We start from the raw sequence: 22,711 nt of genomic DNA on the forward strand, positions 1-22,711 counted from the left end.
AGAATCCCACAATCCGTAGAGGCCTTAAGAGGCCATGCCTGTAGCTAGAATGCAAGGGAATGTGACCATTTGCACAAGAGAAGTACAAATGAAAGGCTAAGGGGTTTCAAAGCAAAACTAATTTAGGCCTGAGTGCAGAGATTAGGGAAGGTTCCACAGAGGTACTCTGTAAAATTTGGTAATAAAATTTCCATACCCAAATCAATATATTTCAAACTAGTTTTTATCATAGCATTCATTAAGTGAAGGTGATTTGGTCAGTTTGCAATTTTTTGAATCCACAGTTACCCCACTGATAATGCAAACTCACATGTAGTCTTACATATATATATACTGTAAGCCCGTGAGCACACAAATGACAGAGGCTGAATAAAGCTTCCCTTTATCAGCAGCAGGGTCAATCAGATGAACACCTGATGCAGTAACATTTTGAGGGGTAAAATGGCTGCTGACCACAAGGTTCTGGGTTTTATATACAACCTCAGCAGAGCTAGGCCATGGGTGGGGTTCCTACTTTTGGTGGGCCCTTTTGGTGGGCAGGGAGCAGGACCAGGTCATGAGGGGAGTTTTGGTGACAGGATCATTTGGCAAGCCTGAAAGACAGATAGGTAACCATGTCCTTCATACACTTTTTAAGAGACTATTCAAGGAAGGTCATACATCTATTGTCAGATATTTTCCATTTTAGGATCACAGGAAGCTAATCCCCAGGGCAAATGAAACAGTGTTTAATGTGGACATCAAAGGAACTAAAAGAAACTATAACAGTCTTCCTCAGGAGAAACCAAACTTTTTGTCTTTCCCAAGTGAAAAGAGACAGTCTTCTTGTTAATTTTTAATTTAGAGATCTGTATTTGATGGTTATTCAATAAGGCAGATAAAGGATGCACAACAGTTTGTAGAAATATGTCCTTGAAAAAATGGGCAAAAACCTCATCAGTCTAACATCAGTCTAAAAAAAAAAAAAAAAACCTTTAGCCTCAAGATCCCAAAGTTATCAAAAGAACCCAAACGAGGACAATTACCCAAAACACAACTTTTCACTATCAACATCAGTTATAAAAATACTAGCAGTCATAACTGACAAAGTTCCACTGAGAGAAACATCCGTAAACCGCAGGTGAGAGGATAATTTGTTATAAACTTTCTGGTATGAAATTTAATACTATTATATCAAGAGCCACGAAAGATTATCCTCTAATTCCTTTTATTGGACTCTTGATGGAAACATTTAAACAAATATTTATACTGGCAAAATTTGGTTATGTGTTAAATGAACAAAATAAAATGAGAATGCAAATCTAGCATTTAATGCCACAGTTAAAAATGTTTACACAGACTATTTATTGACATGCTTAGTGAAAAACAGAATACAATTAGATATGTAGCCCAAATTTATACACACATATGTACCTGCACAAATATATGAATATATGTATACATATATAGATACACATACACAAATGAAGAAGATTGACGAAATAAATTTTTAGTACTAACAATACATACACAGTTTTATCTTCAGTGGGATTAATCTTTATGTTTTCCTTTTTCACACCTTCTTAAAATGTCTGTTTTTGTTTTTGTTGTTGTTGTTTATTTGGTTGGTACCGGGGATTGAACCCAGGGGCACCTAACCACTGAGCCATATCTTCAACCCTTTTTATTTTTTTAATTTTGGGACAGGGTTTCCCTAAGTTGCTTAGGGCCTTGATAGGTCGCTGAGACTGTCTTTGAAGTCAGGATTTTCCTGACTCAGCCTCCCGAGTCACTGGGATTACAGGCGTGTGCCACTGTGACTTGCTCTAAATGTCTTATGTTTTAAAATGTCTTTATTGGTGCATTTTAGTTATACATAAAACTGGGTTCGTTTTGATATAACCATACATTCATGGAGTGTAATTTGCTCCATTTACGTTTCCTGTACTTTCCTGTACGTTTCCTGTACCTTATTCTTTCCTTCCCCCCACCTCCCCTGTTCCTCTTCCTCTACTCTACTAGTCTTCCATTTTTAAAATGTTTTAAAATCAATAATGAATTAATTGGTGTTTTATAGATATACATAAAGGCGGAATTCACTGTAATATATTTATCTATGGACATAGGATGATCAGTTTTATTCTTTAGTTCCTCCCTTTTCCAGTCCCTCTTGCCTTCCCTCAATCCCCTTGCCCTATGTCACTTATTTCTATTTTCATGGGGTCTGCCTGCCCTCCCCCTTTCCTGCTTATTTTGCTTCAGTTTCTGCAAATGAGAAAAAAAAAAAAAAATTGACTCTTGGCTTTCTGATTCTTGTTTATTTCACTTAGCATGATGTTCTTTGGCCCATCCTAAACTGTGTGATTTTTTTCTTTTTTACAGTTAATAAGGATTTTATTGAACAAATCATACCTTAAAATTATAATAACTGCTATTCATTGAGCATTTTTTTATGTGTCAATATATGAAGGCAGTTCATTCAGCTCACCATTCTGTGCCTGGATTATATTTGGTACATTATTTTTGTACAAATATATATGATGTACATTATATTTGGTACATTACATACTTGCTACATTAACATAAAACCAAAAATTAATAGTCAGATTTCCAAATTTATTGGGCTTAGGAATCAGATCCATCTCCAAAGCCCTCTTTATTGCAATTATCTCTATTTAACTCTTAGGTTAATCCTCCTGTATTCAACCCACTTCAGCAGATTTTCCTTACTTTGAAACGGAAAAAGCTTTTGCTGCACAAGTAGACTTGGCTTTTTCCTTCAACGAACCACATGAAATGTTTTTACATCGGAAGATGTCTCTGGTTTCAGCTCTATGATGGATCGAATCGGATGGGGCGCTACTGTGGAGTAAATACTCCCCCGACAGGGAGTACCACGGGCGCCAAACTTCAAGTGCTGTTCCATACAGATGGGGTTGGTCGTCAGGAGAAAGGATTCCAAATGCAGTGGTTTGTTCATGGTAAGTCCTGTGCCGATCTCTACTGTGCTGTAGTTGTTGTTTAACCGAGAATTGTTCCCTTCCCAATTCTGTTCTGGGAAACAATACCATCAACAAATAATTGAACCAAAGAAGTCAATTAGTGCTAAGTTGTAGAAAATTTACTCAGACATTGGTGGAAGTTGAAGAGTTAAATTCTGTGAGGGTTCAGACAGGAGAGTGGAGTCAAAGATGGAGAGAACTTGGGTAGCTGCTTGAGTAGGCAGGGTGCTAAGGATCTTAGAGGAAGAAGGAAGCACCGCCAAGTGTCTAAAGAGGAAGACCCGTATCTGGGTAAAGCAAACACTCTGCAAGGTGGAAAGGGAGTTTCTCAGGTACAACAGAGGAGAAAGAAACCTAAGGCTCACCTTGACATTAAGCAGAGGAAGAAAGATGGGGATACATGAGAAAGAGAGTCAATCAGAGAGATCTGGGAAGGGGAAGAGCAGAACACAGGTTCATGCTGAATAAATGAAGCCAGGTGTATATTGCACCTGCCCAACAGGGTAAGGGGCACATTGGAGCCCACCTACATATTGGAAATTATAGACCATCCTTCCTCTGAAGATGAAAAGTCAGTTTTGTGTTTTGTTTTATTTTTGGAACTGGGGATTGAACCAGGGATACTTCACCACTGAATTATATCCCCAGTCCTTTTTAATTTTTAAAATTTCAAGATAGTTTTTCTAAGTCGCTAAAGGTCTCACCAAGTTGATAAGGCTGGCCTTGAACTTGTAATCCTCCTTCCTCAGCCCCTACCCCTGAGTTTCTGGGATAACAGGTATGTGCCACCGTGCCTTGCTGAAAGTCATTTTTAAAAAAAAATTTGTTCTTTTTAGTTGTACATGACAGTGGAGAGTATTTTGACATATTATACATACATGGAATATAGCTTATTCTAATTAGGATCCTATTCTTGTGACTATACATGATGTGGAATTACCCTGGTTGTGTATTCATATATAAGGATAGGAAAATTATATCTGATTCATTCTCCTGACTTTCCTATTCCTCCCCACCCTTTCCTTCATCCCCCTTTGTCTAATCCAATGGACTTCTATCCCCACCTCCCTTATTGTGGGTTAGCACCCACATATCTGAGACAACATTTGGCCTTTGGTTTTTTGGGATTGGCTTATTTCACTTAGCATGATATTCTCCAGTTCCATCCATTTACTGACAAATGTCATAATTTCATTCTTCTTTTGAGCTGAGTAATATTCCATTGTGTATCTATACATTTTCTTTATCCATTTATCTGTTGAAGATTACCTAGGTTGGTTCCATAGCTAAGCTATTGTGAATTGAGCTGCTATAAATATTGATTTGACTGCATCACTGTGATATGCTGATTTTAAGTCCTTTGGGTATATGCCAAGGAGTGGTATAACCTGGTCAATTAGTGGTTCCATTCCAAGTTGAAGTCATTTTTAACAAGAGTGCTGAGACTTCAAGACTGATGACCTGTGGGCCATTGTACAGGTAGAGGGTCAGAGCAATGGTTTTCAAAATGTGGCCCCCAAGAACAGCAGCAACATCACCAAGAACTTGTTAGAAATGCAAATTCTTGGCTCCTTGCTGGAAGTGCTGCATCGCAAACTCTAAAGTTAGGCCCAGTAGTCTGTCTCTTAACTGGTGTCCCAACAATTAAAGTTTGAGAACTACTGTCCCAGAGTGATCCAACCCTTGTGGATATCATAGCAGCTATTCTCAACCAAGATGTTAGGACTCACTGGTGTATTTCAGTCAACTGGAAGGAGATGGAGTTGTGATACTACACCAGGAAACAAGCACAGTTGCACAGTTGTCTCGTCTGTGGTCCTGTGGTCAAAACTGGAGGTTAGCTTAAGGTGAGCATGCAAGTGTCCTGGGGTTGGCTCTTAGGAGTCTCAGAACTCCACAAAAGTGCCTGTTACAGATGCCCTGTTTACTAGGACATAACACTCTTCATTTACAATGGGGTTGCATCCCAATAAACCCATTTTAAATTGAAAATATCATAAATCAAACATGCATTTAATACACCTGATCTTCCAAACATCACAACAGCCTTGCCTACTCTAAACATGCTCAAAACATATTCACCCTACAACTGGGTAAAATCAACTAACCTATAACATCTATTGTAAGAGTGTTGAATATGAAATTCAAAATTCAAAGCATGAGTTCTATTGGATGCTCATCACTTTCACACCATCATATTAAAAGAATTGTGAAGTCAAACCCTTGTAAATCAGGGACCATCTGCATCTACTCAAGAGTGTTGGATATTCTGAGATTATGAATTGGGGACTGAGTATATTTCTGTTAAAATGTTAGTGTACAGTTCTCAGCATTTTAAAATTGTCAATGGTAATCCACAGAGCTACTTGTAGCTTGAAACATTGTCATGAATTCCCAAGGTAAATGGGCTATGATAATTAAACTTATGGAAGTTCTAGACTTTCCTCTTCATCAAGTGGGCAAATTTAATCTTAGAATGGTCAGTTCGTCGGTCTACTAAGTGAAAGAATTGGACTCTTTCATTGCTACAGTGTAGTCTTTAGCACTCTTGATTCAGAAACATGATTTTGATTCTAAGTAAATGAGAAGACATAGAAAGGACAGAAAATCCTGGAAAATGACCCGTTTTGCAAGGGCTAGGGATATTCTCCTAAACATTCTTAGTTGTTTGTGGGCACAGATTGCTTGCTTGCTGCCTTGCTTCCTTTTTTCTTTCTTTCTCTTTTTTCCCTCTCTTTTTCTTTTTTTGCTGGAAAATCCAGGGTCATGCACATATGAGGCAAATACTCTCCCACCGAACTACACCCCCCAGCCCTCACTGGGAATCTTGTAAAAAGATAGGTTCTGATTTAAGGGACCTGTGAACCTGCATTTCTAGTAGGCTCCCAAGTGATGCTGAAGGTGCTGCTCTCTGGACCTCACTTCGAGGAGCAAGGCAAGACCAGGTGTGAAGCCTGGTGCTTTAGTCAGCTTTTCTTGCTACTGGAACTAAAGGACCTGACCAGAACAATTTTAGGGAAGAAAAGTTTATTTGGGGACTCACAGTTTCAGAGGCCCATAGAAGGCTAGCTCCATTCCTCAGGGCTCTAGGTGAGGCAGGTCACCATGATGGAAAAGTGTGGCAGAAGAACGTGGCTCACATGATGGTCAGGAAGCAGAGAGAGAGAGAGAGAGATCTCCACTTGCCATATACAAATATATACACCCCATAGCCACAGCCCCAATGGACCACTCCCTCCAGCCACACCCCACCTGCCTCCAGTTATCACTCAGTTAATCCCATCAGGGATTCATCCACTGATTAAGTTAAAGTTACAACCCGATCACTTCTCCTCCAAACCTTCTTACATTGCTTTTGGGGGACACCACATCCAAACCGTAACACCTGGAGAAACAAAAAGGTAGAAAGGCATTATCCTTAGAACTAATGATTCCTGAGGTGTCCAAGGGCACATCGGTCAAATAGTTTGTCTTACTGGCAGTAGGATGATAGCGGGGATTCCCACAAGAGAGAACCCTATAATTTCCAAGATCCAAAGGGGAAGAAACTTTCCTAGTTGACAAATCAGTGGAATAAGGGAAGTGCTAACCAGGGGATCTGGGCTCAAGGCCTCAAGAGGTGTCCTAAGCCTAGAGGCATCTTGGAATTGCCAAGAAGTATGAAAAAGTACCCATTCCCGGGTTTCAACCTCCAGAGGTAGGATTCAGTTGGTCAGTGGTGGATGACTGCTAAATTTTTAAAGTCTCCTTAGGTAACATACAGTCAGGATGAGTTTCAGAAGCAGCGATTTTGCTGGTTGTCTGTTGCTACCCATGCAGTCACTCTCCTCTTCCAGGCTGATGTGGCCATACTCGCCCAAAGCCACCCTAAGAACCTTGATCAAATGGTCACTGTTGGCTATACCCAGATTACTGTATCACTCACTGGGTTCTTCCAGCCAACATGCTGGAATCCTCTCTGGTGAAAAGCTCCATTTTTATTGGGAAACATTTTTCTACCAGCTCTGTTTGGAATCTGCCTTCTTTGGGGAGAATCAAAGGCACCCTCTGTCCATTCTCTTTTCCTGTTTACGGTTTCAAAACTTTCCCCTAATTGCCGAAAACTTACTGAACTTGGAGCCAGAGTTGTGCAACAATATTTTGCTGGTTGGGACTAAAACTGGAAAAAAAAATTTTTTTTTTTTGCAAACTCTGTGTTGCCCATTTAATTATACTTGGGAAGCATCTTCTGGAAGGGGATTTTTTCAGTAAGTTTAGATTCGTGAAAAATTAACTGTGATATACTGTGTGCAATGCCACGAGTACACAGTTCATGTTCTGTATCTGAAGTTTGTAACTGTAGATAGCCTAAGAGAAAGGACCAACAGAGAAGGATGAGGGAGAAGTTCTTCAGGAGGAAAGGTTTCCCCTTGTTTATCCAGTGGAGGTAAACTGAAGATATAGGTCATGAACTGCCATGTGTCCATTTATTCGTTCTACAGATATGAAGGAACTCTTCTGTGCCAGTACTGTGCTAGGGCTGGGACACAGAATGACTTGTACCATGTAGCCATGGTTCCTACTCTCCCAAAGCTTACCTGCTAATGAGAGAAGTAGACACCAAGCAAATAAGCACACAAATAGAGGATCGAATCTGTGAGTGCCATGGGAAGCTAAGACCTGACCTGGACTGAGTAGGTGCTTAGGGAAATCTTCCCTGAGAATGGGACCTTTCAACTAAAACCTGAAAAATAAGCAGGAGTTACCTAGGCAAATAAGAGAAGGAAAAGATTCCAGGTAGAAGAAAGAACCTGTGATTAGAGAAATCAGGGACTACATAAGGGAACCAGTAAGTCCAGAGTTGTTGGAATTGCATCCAAGGGGTATAGCCCTTGAGGAGACTGGATGGCCGAGTGATGGCCACAATAGGTGGGTCACATGAGGCAGGGACTCTGGCAGCCAAAGGGGCCACACCTTCCTTCCTCATGCAAATCTTTCATACTTCATAAAAATGTATTTTAAGTAGGGACCCAAAGAATTGGAGCAATATATATAAATCACAGAATCCAGACTCTGGAATAAAATGCAAAATAAATATTAAAATTACAGTCATGAATTGCTTAATGATGGGAATATATTCTGAGAAATGCCTTTAGCCATATTCATCATTTAGTGAACATTGTCCAGTATATTTACATTAAATGACACAGCTATGAATGTCACTAGGTGATGTAATTTTATGAGATGGTATATACATGGTGTATGCAGTCCAAAGTTGACTACAATTTCTTACGTGGCACATAACCATATTCTCAATTTTTAAATGCAATATGAATGTTCCTGACTGTGTTTGTATATGTGTATATAAATGTATATAATATATCAGCAGAGAAAAAAATCAAAACAAAAGTCTCTGTACTGCTCCTCTAAATGTCTGCCCAAAATATAGAGGGCTCAGTACCCTCCAGACTGACCTGGCCTTGAGGTGTTCTTCCTCATCTGGCCATAGCAAGTGCCTTTAAACCCTGTTGACATAAAATAACAGTTTATTCTGAGTCAAATATGAGTGGCCATAGCCCAGGAATGCAGATTCAAATTACCCTGAATTCCACCGTAGAAGAGGTTCTTGAACTTTGGTAGTCACAGAACAAAAACAACAACAAAAAGTCATGAATCAATATATGCCAATTAATTGGTGGTAGCATCAGGTAGGCAGTCCACAGCAAGGCAGGGAAATCTCTTTTATAGGTTTCAGGTCTTATAGCATCTTAGCTTTAGGATTGGTGGAGGCTAGAGGTCTGCCAAGCTTAGTGATACATTCTGAGAAGCTTCTCTGCTACTTATAAGTGTACGCAAAAATAACCAACACTGTTTCAGCACCACCATGAAAACACAACTGGGACGGAAGCAGACCTCACACGGATCAGCAAGCTTTCCCTGATTCTGCAGCAGAGTCAATCAATCAGGCCTAGTAAGTGCTCAATTTTCTGGGAAGAAAAATGGCCGCTGGTTATAGAGGTGCTCTGAGTTTTATACTTTACAATGAGGGTGGTTTAATTATTGGAGGCTGAGGCAAGATGTGATGGTTTGGACAGTCAGGAAAGATGTTGTAAAAAGCCCCAAACTCATTGTCACTGGGAAAAGCTCAGAACTCGGTTTTCACTGCTTATCTTCTTCCTCTGGGACCCATTGTTACCCAGAGCTTCACTATTTGCTTTTCTCCTTCCAGGACTCATCCACAATGGAAAAGGGTAAAAGTCCAGGGCCTAGTGTTGCAGTATCTGCTTCCTCCCTTCAGGACCTATTGTGGTTGGGAAGAGATAAATGTTTGCTTTTGGTGGAGATGCTGGGGATGAAACCCAGGAAGGGATGAAAGTTTGCTTTTTTACCTCAAGGTCCATTTTTATTGGGAAAGGGTTTACTGGAAGAGTATTAATAATTGCCTTCCTCTTTCTTCTTCCTCTGGATCAGACAGTTTTGAGAGGGGTTGTCATTTCCCTGTCCTGGGGGTTGTTATTTTACATATCCTTCAATAAGGATGGTAAGTCAGACATCAAAGTTAAGGTCAATGGCTATGAAAAGGGTCTAAGATATCCCAAGGTAACTTTGGCTCTTGACCTTTAACAGTCCATCTCTCTGTCATCATGATGTAGTCAGCTAAGGCCAAAAAGTCTGCAGAATCTTTAATACAGGTGCACCTTCTTCAGAAAATGTCAATCCCCCAACTCCTGGTCTCTTCATCAGTGTCAAATCACATTTGAGGACTTTTCTCCTCTTGCTCTTTTTCAAATTATGCACTAAGCACTGGATGAAAAAAAAAAAAAAAAAAAAAACTGTGCAAAGAGCTCAGAATGTCCAGTGACATCATTTCCTGAACATTGCTGTTGAGGAAGAATTCCTATACTTTTATTCATTTTGCTAACTAATAAATAAACCCGTTTTCCAAATGTGCTTCTTTGTCAACTGCACAAATCTTCTATTTACTTTGAGAAAAATGGATCTACAAATGGGCTTTTTCTGTGGCCCATTTTGAAGTGGCTCTGTAGATGTGCGATGAAGCCACACTGCCCAGCTTTTATGCGGGTCCTCAAAGAGAGTCCCACCCTCAGAATAAAGAAATGGCCACAGTCGCCCTGCCTGCTAATCGGTTCACAGTGTTCCGCATTGAAGGCTTTGTTTGGAGGCTGAATTTGGCCTTGGAGGCTTTGGTCTGGGATGCTGAAGGGCATATAGAATTTTCCACAAGCTATGTGAATAGGGGCCCCCCAGCCAGCTGTGCACACCCCCCTCTCCTCTGCTCCCTGGGCCTTCTTTCACTTGGCAACGGAATCCAGCCTACAAAGTCAAGGAGCTTTGTGAGGGAAAGAGTGACATTTGCAAAGGAAGCATACACTTCAGCTGGGAGCTCCTAGGGGAAGGGCTAAGTGCCCTGTGATCAGGAGGTGATGTCACTCTGGACCTCCACAAAGGGAAGAGTGGCCTTTTCTTTGGGAGATAGATGACGTCAGCCTCCCAAATGGGAGTTGTCTGTTTTATCATCTTTTTAGCTGTTTGTGAGATTATTCAATCCCTTAGAATTTTCAGAAATTGGTTTGGGGAGAACTTTCTTTTGATATTTTTATTTTGGTACTGGATATGCAAGTCCTATGCAAGTGCTTTACCATTGAACTATATCCCTACCCTAGGGAAGAGTATTTTAAAAAAATCATCGGGCACCTCCATCATCAACTCTGCTTGAAAGTGAGCAAGCACCTTCTTGGTTGCCTTTGGACATGCACCAAAGGGCTTCCTCCAAACTTATTTTAGGACATCAGCAAGGAACCTCCATGAGGTCAGGCACATCTCTCTTCAATTTTGCTCCAGTTGGGGAGGGGGTGTTCACTCTTTGGGTGCAAAGGTTTTATCTATCGTGATTCCCTCATTTCTTTGTCTTCCATGCTCAGATGCTGGGTCATCAGCTTTAGGGTGTGAGGGTGAATCAGCTGGGCAGGATGAGGTCTGCTAGGCTTACCCGCTGAAGAGCAGACAGCTTACAACTGTGAATCATGTTAGAGACACATGTTAGTGACACATGGCCTCCTTGAGTCGGTCTTTATTGACAAGTTTTTCATTCAGTCATTGAACCCATTTGGAACATAGAGTATTAGTTTGCTTAAGTTTTCAAAACAAAATACCATTGTCAAGGTGGCCTAAACAACAATTTACTCTCTCAGTTTTGGAGCCTGGAAGTCCAAAACCAAGGTTTTGGCAGTTAGTATCTCCTGAGGCCTCTCTCCTTGGCTCGCAAATGATCCTTTCCTTGCTGTGCCCTCACATGGCTTTTCCTCTATGTACACACATCCTGATGTGTGTCCAAATTTCCTCTTCTTACACGGACAACAGTCAGATTAGGGTTCAGTCTTATAACCTCATTTTACCTTAATCACTTCGTAAAGGTGTATCTTCAAATATAATCACTTTCTAAGGTCTGGGGATCAGGACTTCAACCCACGAGTTACAGCAGGAATGTCATTCAGTCCGTACCAGAGAGGAGGGAGGTGGCATCCTTGACTTCAGGGAGTCAGTCATCTCATCTCGCAAGAGAGACGGACAACCGGACGTAGAAATACGTTGCGATTCCTCGCAGGTAGGGATATCCACGTTTGAAGTTCCCTCCAGGCAGTTTTGAGCTGAGTTTTAGAAAGCAGGCAAGAACTGATCAGGTGACTATTTGGGAGAGGAGGGAAGTTCTAAATGGAGGCAGGAGGCCTGAGAGCATTCTAGCCTTTCAAAGGGCAGGTATTTCTGCTGGAGCTCTGGTTCTGTGGGGGCCATCACCTCCAAGGAGGTGCTGATTAGTTCTCGGGTATAAAAAAGTCTTACTCTTTGATGTGTAAAGCAGAGGTACATACAGTGCCCAAGAGGTATGGAACATATCTGAGTATTAAATTATCGTGGATGAGAATTTGGAAAAAAAATATATTGAAAGGCTCCTTAGGGGGTTGATAATAAATAGGTTGAGAAATACTAATCAAAGAGGAGCCATAGAAGCTAAGCCAGGTTGTCAGAGACTAATTGATAAGACCGATTGTCAAAGACCAATTCATAGGAGACAGTGCAAAAAGTTGAATTTTTTCCTGCCATTGACAAAAGACTTCAGATGCCCCCTTCCCCCCACCCCACCCCCGCCTGCCCCCACCCCATACTGAAGAGCAAACCCTAGATTCTCGGGCGAGGTATGTTAGTGCTCTGTCACTGTGCCATACCCCCAGCCCTCCATGGATGGCACAGACTGAAAGACTGACTTGTTAGGAAACGTGTGTACTAGAGCTAAAGAAAGAAATTGAGTACAGGGTGAGGCAAACTATTAAACAGATATTTGGAAAGTGAGATCAGCAGATGAGATAGCAGAGTAGATGTTGTAGGCAAAAACAACTAACACAGTTTCAGTACCATTATGAAAACCAAATAACTGCGATGGAAGCAGACCTCAAACGGATCAGCAAGCTTTCCAGCAAGTTCTCCTTTATTCCGGAGCGGAGTCAATCGGTCAGGCACGGGAAGGGCTCATTTTCTGGGTACGAAAATGATCTATGGGTTACAGGAGTTCAAGTTTCATGGTTTACAGTGAGGGTGAATTAATCATTGGAAAATTTGGACGTGCCAATCAGACAGTCAGGGAACTAGTTGTGCAGGTTAAAATTTTAATTCAGGAAGGCAGTTTAACTCAGGAAGGCAGTTTAACTCAGGAAGGCAGTTGTAAAAAGTTTGAAACTCATTTTTACAGGGAGAGAAAGGAGCTCAGATCCTGAGGGATGAGTACTCAAAACCCGCCCATTGCTTTTCTTCTTCCTCTGGGATTCATTGTTTTCCAGAGCTTTGCTATTTACTGTGTGCCTCCATTCAGGACTAATTGGCAATGGGGGAAGGTCAAAGTCCAGAGTCCAGCATTCAGTATTTGCCTCCTTCCTTGGGGGTCCATTGTTTCTGGGAAAGGATTTACTGGGAGAGGTTTAATAACTGGCTAATTTCCCTCCCTCCTCCCCAGTCACATTGCCCTTCCTTCCCCCCACCCCTCCCGGGGGCTGTCTTGTAGGAATATTATTTTCCATAACCCTTCAGATGTGAGTGAGTCTGAGTCAAAAAGAGGGTCGTAGACAGCTACCACATTCCACATTAAATGATTTGGTGTGTATTGCTGCCATTATTCATAGGTTGGGGATCCTGGAAGAAGACCAAGTTTGGGTGGAAATAGTGAACTCTGATTTAAATATGTTGAATTTGAGATGTGAAAACGTTCAGAAGATGTGTCCTTTAGACAATTGTTCGTGTGTGTATGTGAAAATTAAGTAACAATGTGGGGCAGAGAAAAAGATTTCTCTGTATCAGTGAGTTTGGAGTTGTGAACATGATGAAATATATGTCCAAAACTATGCAAGCGTTTTGAATATAAAAGAAGTATCACACAAGTCTTTGTCTTCAAGTTGTGCACACCCTATTTAGGAAGTATAGTTAGAGAAAGTCCCCAGAAGTGCTGAACTGGGTCTTTCCTATTGTAAGGCTGGTACAGAGGCTGCAAGTGCTTGGGGGAAATCTCTGTGTTATTTAAGAGCCCTCAAAGAATGATCAGGACAAGAACTCATAGATGATGCCTGTATAAGTATGAATAAAGAAAGAAGTAGAGGACTATGAGACTATGAGAGAGTAGAGAGAGTAGGATTCCAGGTGACACAGACTTCCTGGGGCTGTGCTGTACAGAACACTGAAAGGCTATGAGACAAGTTTGAACTGCACTAGTAAAGGAGTCAGGTCGGCAACCACTGTTGTTTTTGAAGCAGGGAATGTGGAATGTCAGGGGAGGAGATTATAGTCGGAGAAGTCACTGATCATGGTGACAGAAAGAACCTAAGGGGAGCCCTCTGCATTCTGGCTATTGAGAGTTGGGGGTGCATTTTTTCAAAATCGAGATGACTGAAGATCAAGGGAAGTAACACTTGAATGGATCTTTAACAAAGGTACTGAAGGACTCTGTGGTCAATATTGAGATAAATTCTGTTTTGGGGGATTGAACTCATGGGCTCTCGACCACTAAATCACATCCCCAGCCTTATTTCGTATTTTATTCAGAGACAGGGTCTCACTGAGTTGCTTAGCACCTCATTTCTGCTGAGGCTGGCTTTGAACTTGCAATTCTCTTGCCTCAGCCTCCCGAGTCACTGGGATTATAGGCATGTGCCTCCTCACCTGGCTAACATTGAGATAAATTCTAACACATAATTGTCATTTCCCTTTTCTTAATAATTCCCTCAAAGTTCTGTCTTTGAAATACAGACTCATATCACCTAGTTTTTCTGACATGAAAATGATGTTAGGACCATTTTTTCTTTATAATTCTCTCATTTGTCCTGAGCTTTGATCCTACTTGGTGAAGAAATTCAGAACCATTTGGAGGTATGATATTTGCAATGAAAGTGATTTTATGAATTGTGGTTAGCAAGGATTCCAGAGCATACTCACAGATGGGGCTGTGAATCATGCTGTCTGGTCCTAATCTCAGGCAGAGACCTTCCTCTCTGTTGGTGATGGAACTGCTTTCACAGTGTCACTTCCTCCTGGTCTGGGATAAATATAATGTCACAGAGAGAGAATGGTGAAACACCTGTCCGTCCACCTCTGAAGTAACCTCCTTTATGACCAAGTACACACCTTGTGTTCACCCATTAAGTCTGTAAGTGAACTCTTGGTGAAGACATGAGGGAAAACATGGACTCCCCTGGTTGTTTTATTATAATCATGTGATATAAGAGAAAACCTATTTGAATTGGGTACAAGTTCTGTTTAAAAGGCATTTCCCTAACTACTGACTAGACCCCCTCTCCATTCATGCCTGCTATATCCTGTTCTGCTTATGATGGCTCTTTCAGTCTATTTGATATTTAGGACTTTTGTCTTTGTGATACTCTCAAAATAGTCTAGAAATGGATACTACCTTAGTGTAGATCCAAAGCACAGACTTTTCTGTATTATGACATTATCTGATTTTTATTTATGATTAATTCTCATATCTTTTTTTTTTTTTTTTTTCCTTGCTAAGACATTCTTTATGGATGATGCTAACTTTTAAAAACTCTTTTACCAAGCCACAGGTGTGGTCATACCTATAGTCCCAGCTACTGCAGAAGCTAAGGCAGGAGGTTAACTTGAGCCCACACATTTGATACCAGCCTGGGCAACATAGCAAGATATTGTCTTTAAAAAAAAAATCTGTTTTTAACAGCAATAGATCCCACTTTGGAATAATAATTTACTAAGAAAACCCTGCAGTTAGGTTTGCCTTGGCTTCGGGGCTTTTCCAGCAAGGTTCCAGTGATCTGAGTTACAACATTAAACATATGCAGACCTTTTAGAATGAGTGGAAAAGCTAAATTCTGACATTTTTCGCCTCCTTGACGACAACAGTAAATACACATACACACAGTCGACCTTCATTTAATGTTGGCTCTGAGCCTCTAAGGAGGGCCTTTCAGGAGATCTGCATCCCAATTCCCATGTTGCTACTGTTAGAAAAAGTCTGAGCTGTATTTCCATTGCCACTCTTTGAAACAGTTATAAAAAGCAAAAAATAACCCTCAGCAACGATGTCCTTCCCAAATTATATATTGCACAATTTAGAACAGTCCTTGAGATTTGGGCCAAAGGAAGGGCTTTCTCGAATCTTCTGTTTGTGTTCTGGTTTCCTAGCAATAGCATCTCTGATAGCAATTGCACATACTTTCCAGGGGAATCCACAGTTTTTCATACAACATGGAAAAAGAAACCACACATTTTTTTGTTTGCTTTCAGTTTCAAATATTGTAGCAGCTCAGAATGACTAAACCCACATAGAGCAAATATGATGTTTTAATTTTTGTCCTCCGAGGTTTCTCCTTTTGAGCGTTTACTTAAATATACACCATATTTGCCTCAAACGTTACTTATCCAAGGACTTGTTTTATGTGACTACTGCTGTGTACTCAGAGAAACTTTTGCTAGTCATCATTGTCTTGCCAAAGATTGAGTCTCTTGTGTGGGACGTAACTGTGCTGCTAGTAGAATTTGATATCCTGTACATAGTGATGACATTAATACCTTGTCCCTGATTTTTTTTCTGCTTCCAGTTATATAGACTACTCACAGGCTAACCAACATAGATTTACTACCTAAATGTAATTTTAAATTTATCTTAAGAGATTAATTGTGATCAAAATAGACTATTTTGCTGTATAAAAAGTGAATGGAAATTCAATTACATATTTACTGCATTTATTATTAGTGTTGTTGAGGTTATTCTTTAAATGATTATAATGTGATGAATATTTTAAAAAATATTATCTCATGTCTCCTCTTATTAATTCTCTGAAACAAGCATCATCATTCCCTTATTATGGATGAAAAAACTGAGGAATGAGGCTTAAAGAAGTTAAATGACTGCCCAGGCTCAAATCTAGTAAGTGGTGAAATCAGGACAAGAACTAAGTGTGCAGTATTGTACTCCAATGTAGCTGCACTTTGTCTAAAAGCAAATAATTTTTCCCCATAACTTTCATTACAAATAAGATAAAGTGATTTTACAGTGCAAAGAAGTTCAGAGCTTATGGTAGACAATTTTATAACTAAATCCCCATAATAAAAAAAATATTTTAAAAGAAATGTATATAATCTTTCCTAAGTAAATGATGTTCTGGTTCAAAGGGCCCCTACTAAATTACACAATTATTCTTTGCGTTCAAGTAGCAGTAAAATGTGGGGGACCAGTGCTGGGGTGAGATCTCATTGCCTGGCAAAGGACTAGTTCAGGAAAGCTCTTGTCTCTCCTTCAACACAATATCTGTGTCTATAGGGGAACAAACCTAGGACCTTACTCGTGCTAAGCACATGCTCTACCCCAGAACCGTATCCCCAGCCCCATCTATTTTATTATTCATTTATAAAGTGATCTTCTTTTGGAGTCTGTGCATGTGGTTGATGGAATTGACAGATCTGGGAGAAACCACAGAGACATCTATTCTGTTACTAAGGGTTAGTTACACAAACTAGCTTATGGAAGGGAGGAGTTATGTTAGAGGGCAGCTGCCCCCACCCCACCCCCTGAAAAAGATAGGCTTGCCTGGGTGTAGATGATGGAGGATGGAATGGGACACTTGAGGGTCTAGGTAATTTATTTTTTTGCCTCCCTTGAGCTGGGGACCTGTCTGCAAGGTGTGCCCTCAAAGGGGCCTGTAGCCCTGGGTATGATAATCACAGGGATCAAGACTGGGGTTTGGACAGAGCACTGAGGTCATAGGACAGCCCCCACCAGGGTACTTCCCGTGCTTGTCCACTGGTATGGAATAGCCACCCAGTAGAGGAAAGACTGGAGTTGGGGACAAAGGGAAGGAAAGAATTAGGGGGAGCAGAGGGGAGTGAGTTCTGGAGAGAACTGGAGGGTCACTGAACTGTTCCCTGGAAGAGGCTCTGTACTAAAACAATGGCATTGAAAGAATGTAGGTTTAGAATAAATACTTCTAAATAGAAATATGAGTGTTGAATTTGGAAATTGCATAAAGACAGCATGTTTTCTCAGTCTCGGCATGTTTAGGGACTTTGTAAAGTAGCTACTAGTAACCTCAGGCAGGATTTTTTACTTCTGACCAAATTAATCTCATTTCCTTGATTTCATTTTATTTCTTGGACAGATGTTTTCAGACTACATTTTGTTTAGAAATATTCAATAATTTCAAGATACCTGAGAGAGAGAGAGAAAGAGAGAGAGGAAAGGAGGGATGGAGGGAGGGAGAGAGGTTAGAAAGTACTCGAGGGATTGATTTCTTCTGAAGAATTGTAAGCAAAGAATTTCTTCTGGGAAACTATTTTTGAATTCCATTGAAAGGAGTGGATATAGTTCATCAAAATGAAAAAAGTGATGAAATTGGCTATGCTTCTCTATGTTAAAATGAAGGATTTCATCCTTTTATATACAGGAAACTTATGTGAAAAGTTCTAAAATATGGCTACACTATAATTCTTTCGTTTTAATAGGGTGAGGAATTTCAGTACTCAGATCCAGGACATTTCAGATAGTCAGATGAGTATGATCACCTTAATTTTGAATATTCAGTTATGTAATAATTTGAGTCATTTTATAGCTACAAACAGCATTGATTTTTGAGCTTCTTATGTTTTATGATCCAAGTCACTCATTTCATGTTATGGCTGATTCTTTGGCTCCCTTTTTGCAGGGGGGAGATTGTTGTTGTTGTCTCTATCATTACAGATAACTCTATTCCATATCTATTACTATACAGAAATCACACACACACGAACACAAACACACACACACACACAAAGTATATCACAGAGTTAGGGGCAGGAATGAAATCCCTATGGAAGATGCAGATGAATTTTCTTAACCCTTACTTACCTCACCAATGCTAAAAATCACTACAGTTTAACTCCTTGGTCCCTGAGTTTATTTCCTTCTAGTGTGGTGCTTGACACCATGTTTGCATGTAGTGTATTTTCTAACCTTTTCCTTGACCAGCCATCATCTAAACCTCAAAGAGTGATCAGTACAAGATGGAGTGAGGAGAGCTTACAAATGCACATTTCTTCCAATGCTTTTGTGCCTATCTAGGAGTCTGGCTGCCTCATCTATCAGGGAAAGATTAGGATTAGATTCCAAAGACTGCTGTAACAAACTGCCACAAACTGGGTGATTCAGGACAATGGGAAGTTATTCTCTTTATTCTGGAGGCTGGAAGTCTAAGGTCAAGGTGTTGACAGGAGCCTCCTGCCAAAGGGGTCTCTAGGGAAGAATCTTCCTCACCGGTTCTAGTTTCTGTTGGTGGCTGGAAATGCCTGGTTTACCACGGTTTGTAGATGCATAACTATAATCTCAGTCTCCAACTTTACATGGCGTTCTTCCCTGTGTGTGTCTGGGTCCAAATTTCTCTCTTCTTTTGAGAATGTCAGTCCTACCCTAATCCAGTCTGACCTCATCTTAATTTTATTACACTTGCAAAGACTCTATTTCCCAATAAGAGCACCTTCTCAGGTTCCTGATGGACATGTATTTGGGGAAACATTATTCCACCCGATACAGAGTGTTCTGTAGCTTTGGACAACTTTCTTTACTCTTGGAGTCACCATGCTTTGTCCTTGTTTTAGTCAACTTTTTCACTGCTGTGACTAAAACACCTGACCAGAACAATTGTAGGGGAGGAAAAATTTATTTGGAGGCTCACAGTTTCAGAGGTCTCAATCCATAGACAGTAGGCTCCATTCCTCAGGGCTCAAGGTGAGGCAGAACATCATGGTGGAAGAGTATGGTGGAGGGAACTGGCCACACCCTACCTGCCTTCAGTTACCACTCAGTTAATCCCATCAGGTGATTAATTCACTGATTGGGTGAAGGCTCTCATAACCCAGTCATTTCTCCTCTGAACCTTCTAGCATTGTCTTACACACAAGTTTAACATAACAGCACTCATTCTTGTTTTGTTCCTTCTCCTGTCTTCTTTTTTCCTCAGGGGAATTTCACATTCCTTGGCCTTTATATTGCCTGATTTTCTTCTCAGATTTCATTTCATAATCATTTCATCTTGTGTCTCCATTTTTGCAGAGATGTACTAAACCACAAAGTGCCACAGAAAATTAATCTGCAAATGCATAAGGTCAGGTCCTTATGAGTTTGGAGGGCTCTGTCCTTGGCTCTGTTGTCAGAGGGACGAGTGACCTGGTGTTAGTCTTTTCTCTTGGGACAGATATCATTTGCCTATCATCTCCTGGGAGATTGCCTACGCACACTTTTACTCTACTGGGAATTAACTGGCAACATCCAACCAGGAGCTGCTGATATTTTGTTGTTCTTTTTTACATGCCAGCACTTGAGACAACTTTGACCACTTTCAGGAGCTCAAGTCCCTCTCTACCTTGTGTCCCTTCCTGACCTGCAAGTTTCTCTTCAGAATCTCTTTCATATCACTAGTATATTTATCACAGATGTGCCAGAACCTGTGTACTTCAGGAAATAGTTCACCTTGCCTTGGTTTGGGCACCTACCCCACCAAGAGTCCATAGTGGTAACTTCTCTCTGTGACCTGAGTTCCTCCTTAGGCTGCCTTTTTAAATGATGAAGGCAAATTGGCCCAACTCATGAGGCACTTCAAAGGTATTAGAGGACAGAAAGAGCTTCTATTTTCAAGTCACAGCAAAACTATTAAAGTACAAACCAATCGTTTTAGTGAAAAATGTAAGCATTATCATTTATTGTGTTTAAAATTTATTCTCTTACTATACATTGGTTTTTTTTTTTTTTTTTTTTTTTTTTTTTTTTTGGCTTTTTAAAAACACCAGCTGCTGATTTCTCAGGCATTTCCCTCAGGAATTAGAAGATAAGGGTGCCAGGGGCTCCTAGCTGGGTCAGTGGCCAAGTCTTTTCCAAGCTGGCACCCTTCCCAATGCTATTGGTTTATGGAATATAGTTTCAGAAAAATGCCAAGTGCAAAGAGGAGACTACATTTTAGCAATCATAGGGCAATACAGATTGTACTGTTTAAACTTTCTACTTCTAATCATGTTTGGCTCTTTCATTACTGGCTTCTCTTATCAAATCCCTGATTAAACACACACACACACACACACACACACACACACACACACACACACACACAAGCTTAAAGATAGAACATGTATAGGAAATTATTATTAAATTTTTCACTGGCATTTTATAACTCATAGCTCGTTTTAGACAATAACAAAAACAGCATTAGCAAGGTTCTCATGAAAAATTTTAAATTATCTACATAAGTAAGCTGGCTTAGCAACAGCATTTAACTCTTCCTCTTTATGGGTTCAGTAGATCAATGTGCTTCCTGCTGATAAAGTAAGGACTTCCTTTCAGCTGATGACTCGGATTGGGAGGAAAATAAAATCAGATTATCAGTCACCAGTAAAAGTTTCATAAGGATTAACTATTTAATATTGAAAAGCAAATGATTCTCTTCAAAACATTGTTTTATTCCAGTTCAGCTAATGTCTAAGTGATGCTAACATACTAGATTTTGTAAGATTTGACTCAATGAAAACATTTTTGCTTTGTTTACTCTTTCCAAGTTGCTATGGTGACTTTTTCTTTAGTCAATGGGGACAAAACAGTACTGAGGGCAGTGTCCGATACTGTCATGCCAGTGCTTTCAGGCTGACGTGGTCAACAAGGCATAGTAGAGAGAACACAGAACTAGACACAGGCTGTTTGGTGGGGTGGTGTCAGAAAATATGGGTTTTGTCCCAGATCCACCATTCACTATGTGGCAAGGGCAAGTCCCTCTGGAGCCTTTATTTATCTCTAAAACAATCCTAACATTTCTGTTCTTGCCTATCTCATATTGTCATTATGAATTCCAAGTAAGATAATGTGCTTAGAAACTGTATGAACCACGTTTTTAAACATTTATTGTGGTTTGAGGAACAACAGATTTCTTACCTCTTCTCCAGCCATTCATGAATTTCTAACTAGTGATTCCTCTTTTAGCTCATAACTGAAGTCCTTCTCATAGCATGTCCCACATCTGGATAGTCTTAAGGTAGAACATACAGGGCTAGGGATATAGCCCAGTTGGTAGAGTGCTGGGTTCTAATCCACAGCACCGCAAAAAAAATAAAAAATAAAAAAAAGAATATGCAGCATGGATGTAGTGATTGTCACATGCAAGGCACTTACCTAAAAACTTATTTCAGGCCATGTGCAGTGGTGTTTGCCTGCTAACCCAGCAATGTGGGAGGCTGAGGCAGGAAGAATGCAAGTTAGAGGCCAGAACGAGCAACTTAGTGAGACCCTGTCTTAAAATAAAAATAGGTAAAAATAAAAAGGGATTTGATGTAACTCACTGGCAAAGCACTGTCTAGCACACAGAGGACCTTGTGTTCAATCCTCAGTACCACAAAAACATTTTTTTAAAGTGTAATTAAATTTCTACAGTAATTATCAGAATTTTTATTTTCTAGTGCTTTACAATGTTAACCATAAAATGCTACTAAATTATATATTCTATTTTGCATTTAATGTGAACTTTTAAATAAAATATTCTACCTTTTGATGTGTTAAACTTCAGAGGTGGTGAGTGTATGAAGGAATAAAAGAAAAAAAAAATAAACTTCAGAGAATTTCAAGTTCTAATGGTTTCTTTCTTTGTCACAACCACCTTGTATTTTCCCCCCCTGGCAGAGTAACACTTATAATATTGGAATTTCTCTTTAAAAGACACACACAGGTGCTTTTGATGAGAGCAGAATATGACATACCTAGAATGAAACTTTTGCTCTTTATTTTAAACAAACTTCTGTCGGGGGGAGGGGCTAGGTATCCCAGGCCTTCTTGCATATTGTAGGCAAGTGTTGTATCACTAAGCTGTACCCCAGCAGTTAAACAAATCTTGTTTGTTCTTTGTTTTAAATCTTAGGAGAAAGGACACTGTGGAGCTACAGAGCTATAACTATGATTTTTCAAAGCTTCACTGAATGCCAAGAATTCAATATTATCATTCCAGTGAACAGTGACTAGTTTAAGTGTTATTAGTATCCTGTTATTTACAAAGGAATTTACAAGGAAAACTAAAACAATTGAAAAAGACTGTGGAAAAAATATTCTACAGAGTTTTAGATGAGTCAACTATGGTTAAAAAAAAAACTTGAATTAGATTGGCTGATGAACCAAAGCTAAGTAAAAGGGCAGAGATGAAATATTCAAGCTTCCA

At 40.1% G+C, this 22,711-nt stretch overlaps 1 protein-coding gene across 1 annotated transcript in view; it reads left to right on the forward strand.

The window, feature by feature from the left end:
• The window catches only part of CUBN (cubilin), a 286,894-nt gene that overhangs the window by 104,864 nt on the left and 159,319 nt on the right, over positions 1-22,711 (forward strand). Inside the window, exon 28 of the mRNA XM_079108165.1 lies at positions 2,810-2,960. Coding sequence (XP_078964291.1) covers positions 2,810-2,960 — 151 coding nt within the window. The remainder of the gene's footprint in view (positions 1-2,809; positions 2,961-22,711) is intronic.

This window comes from Sciurus vulgaris, assembly GCF_902686455.1.
Source record: "Sciurus vulgaris genome assembly, chromosome: 12".
Lineage (NCBI taxonomy): Eukaryota > Metazoa > Chordata > Mammalia > Rodentia > Sciuridae > Sciurus > Sciurus vulgaris.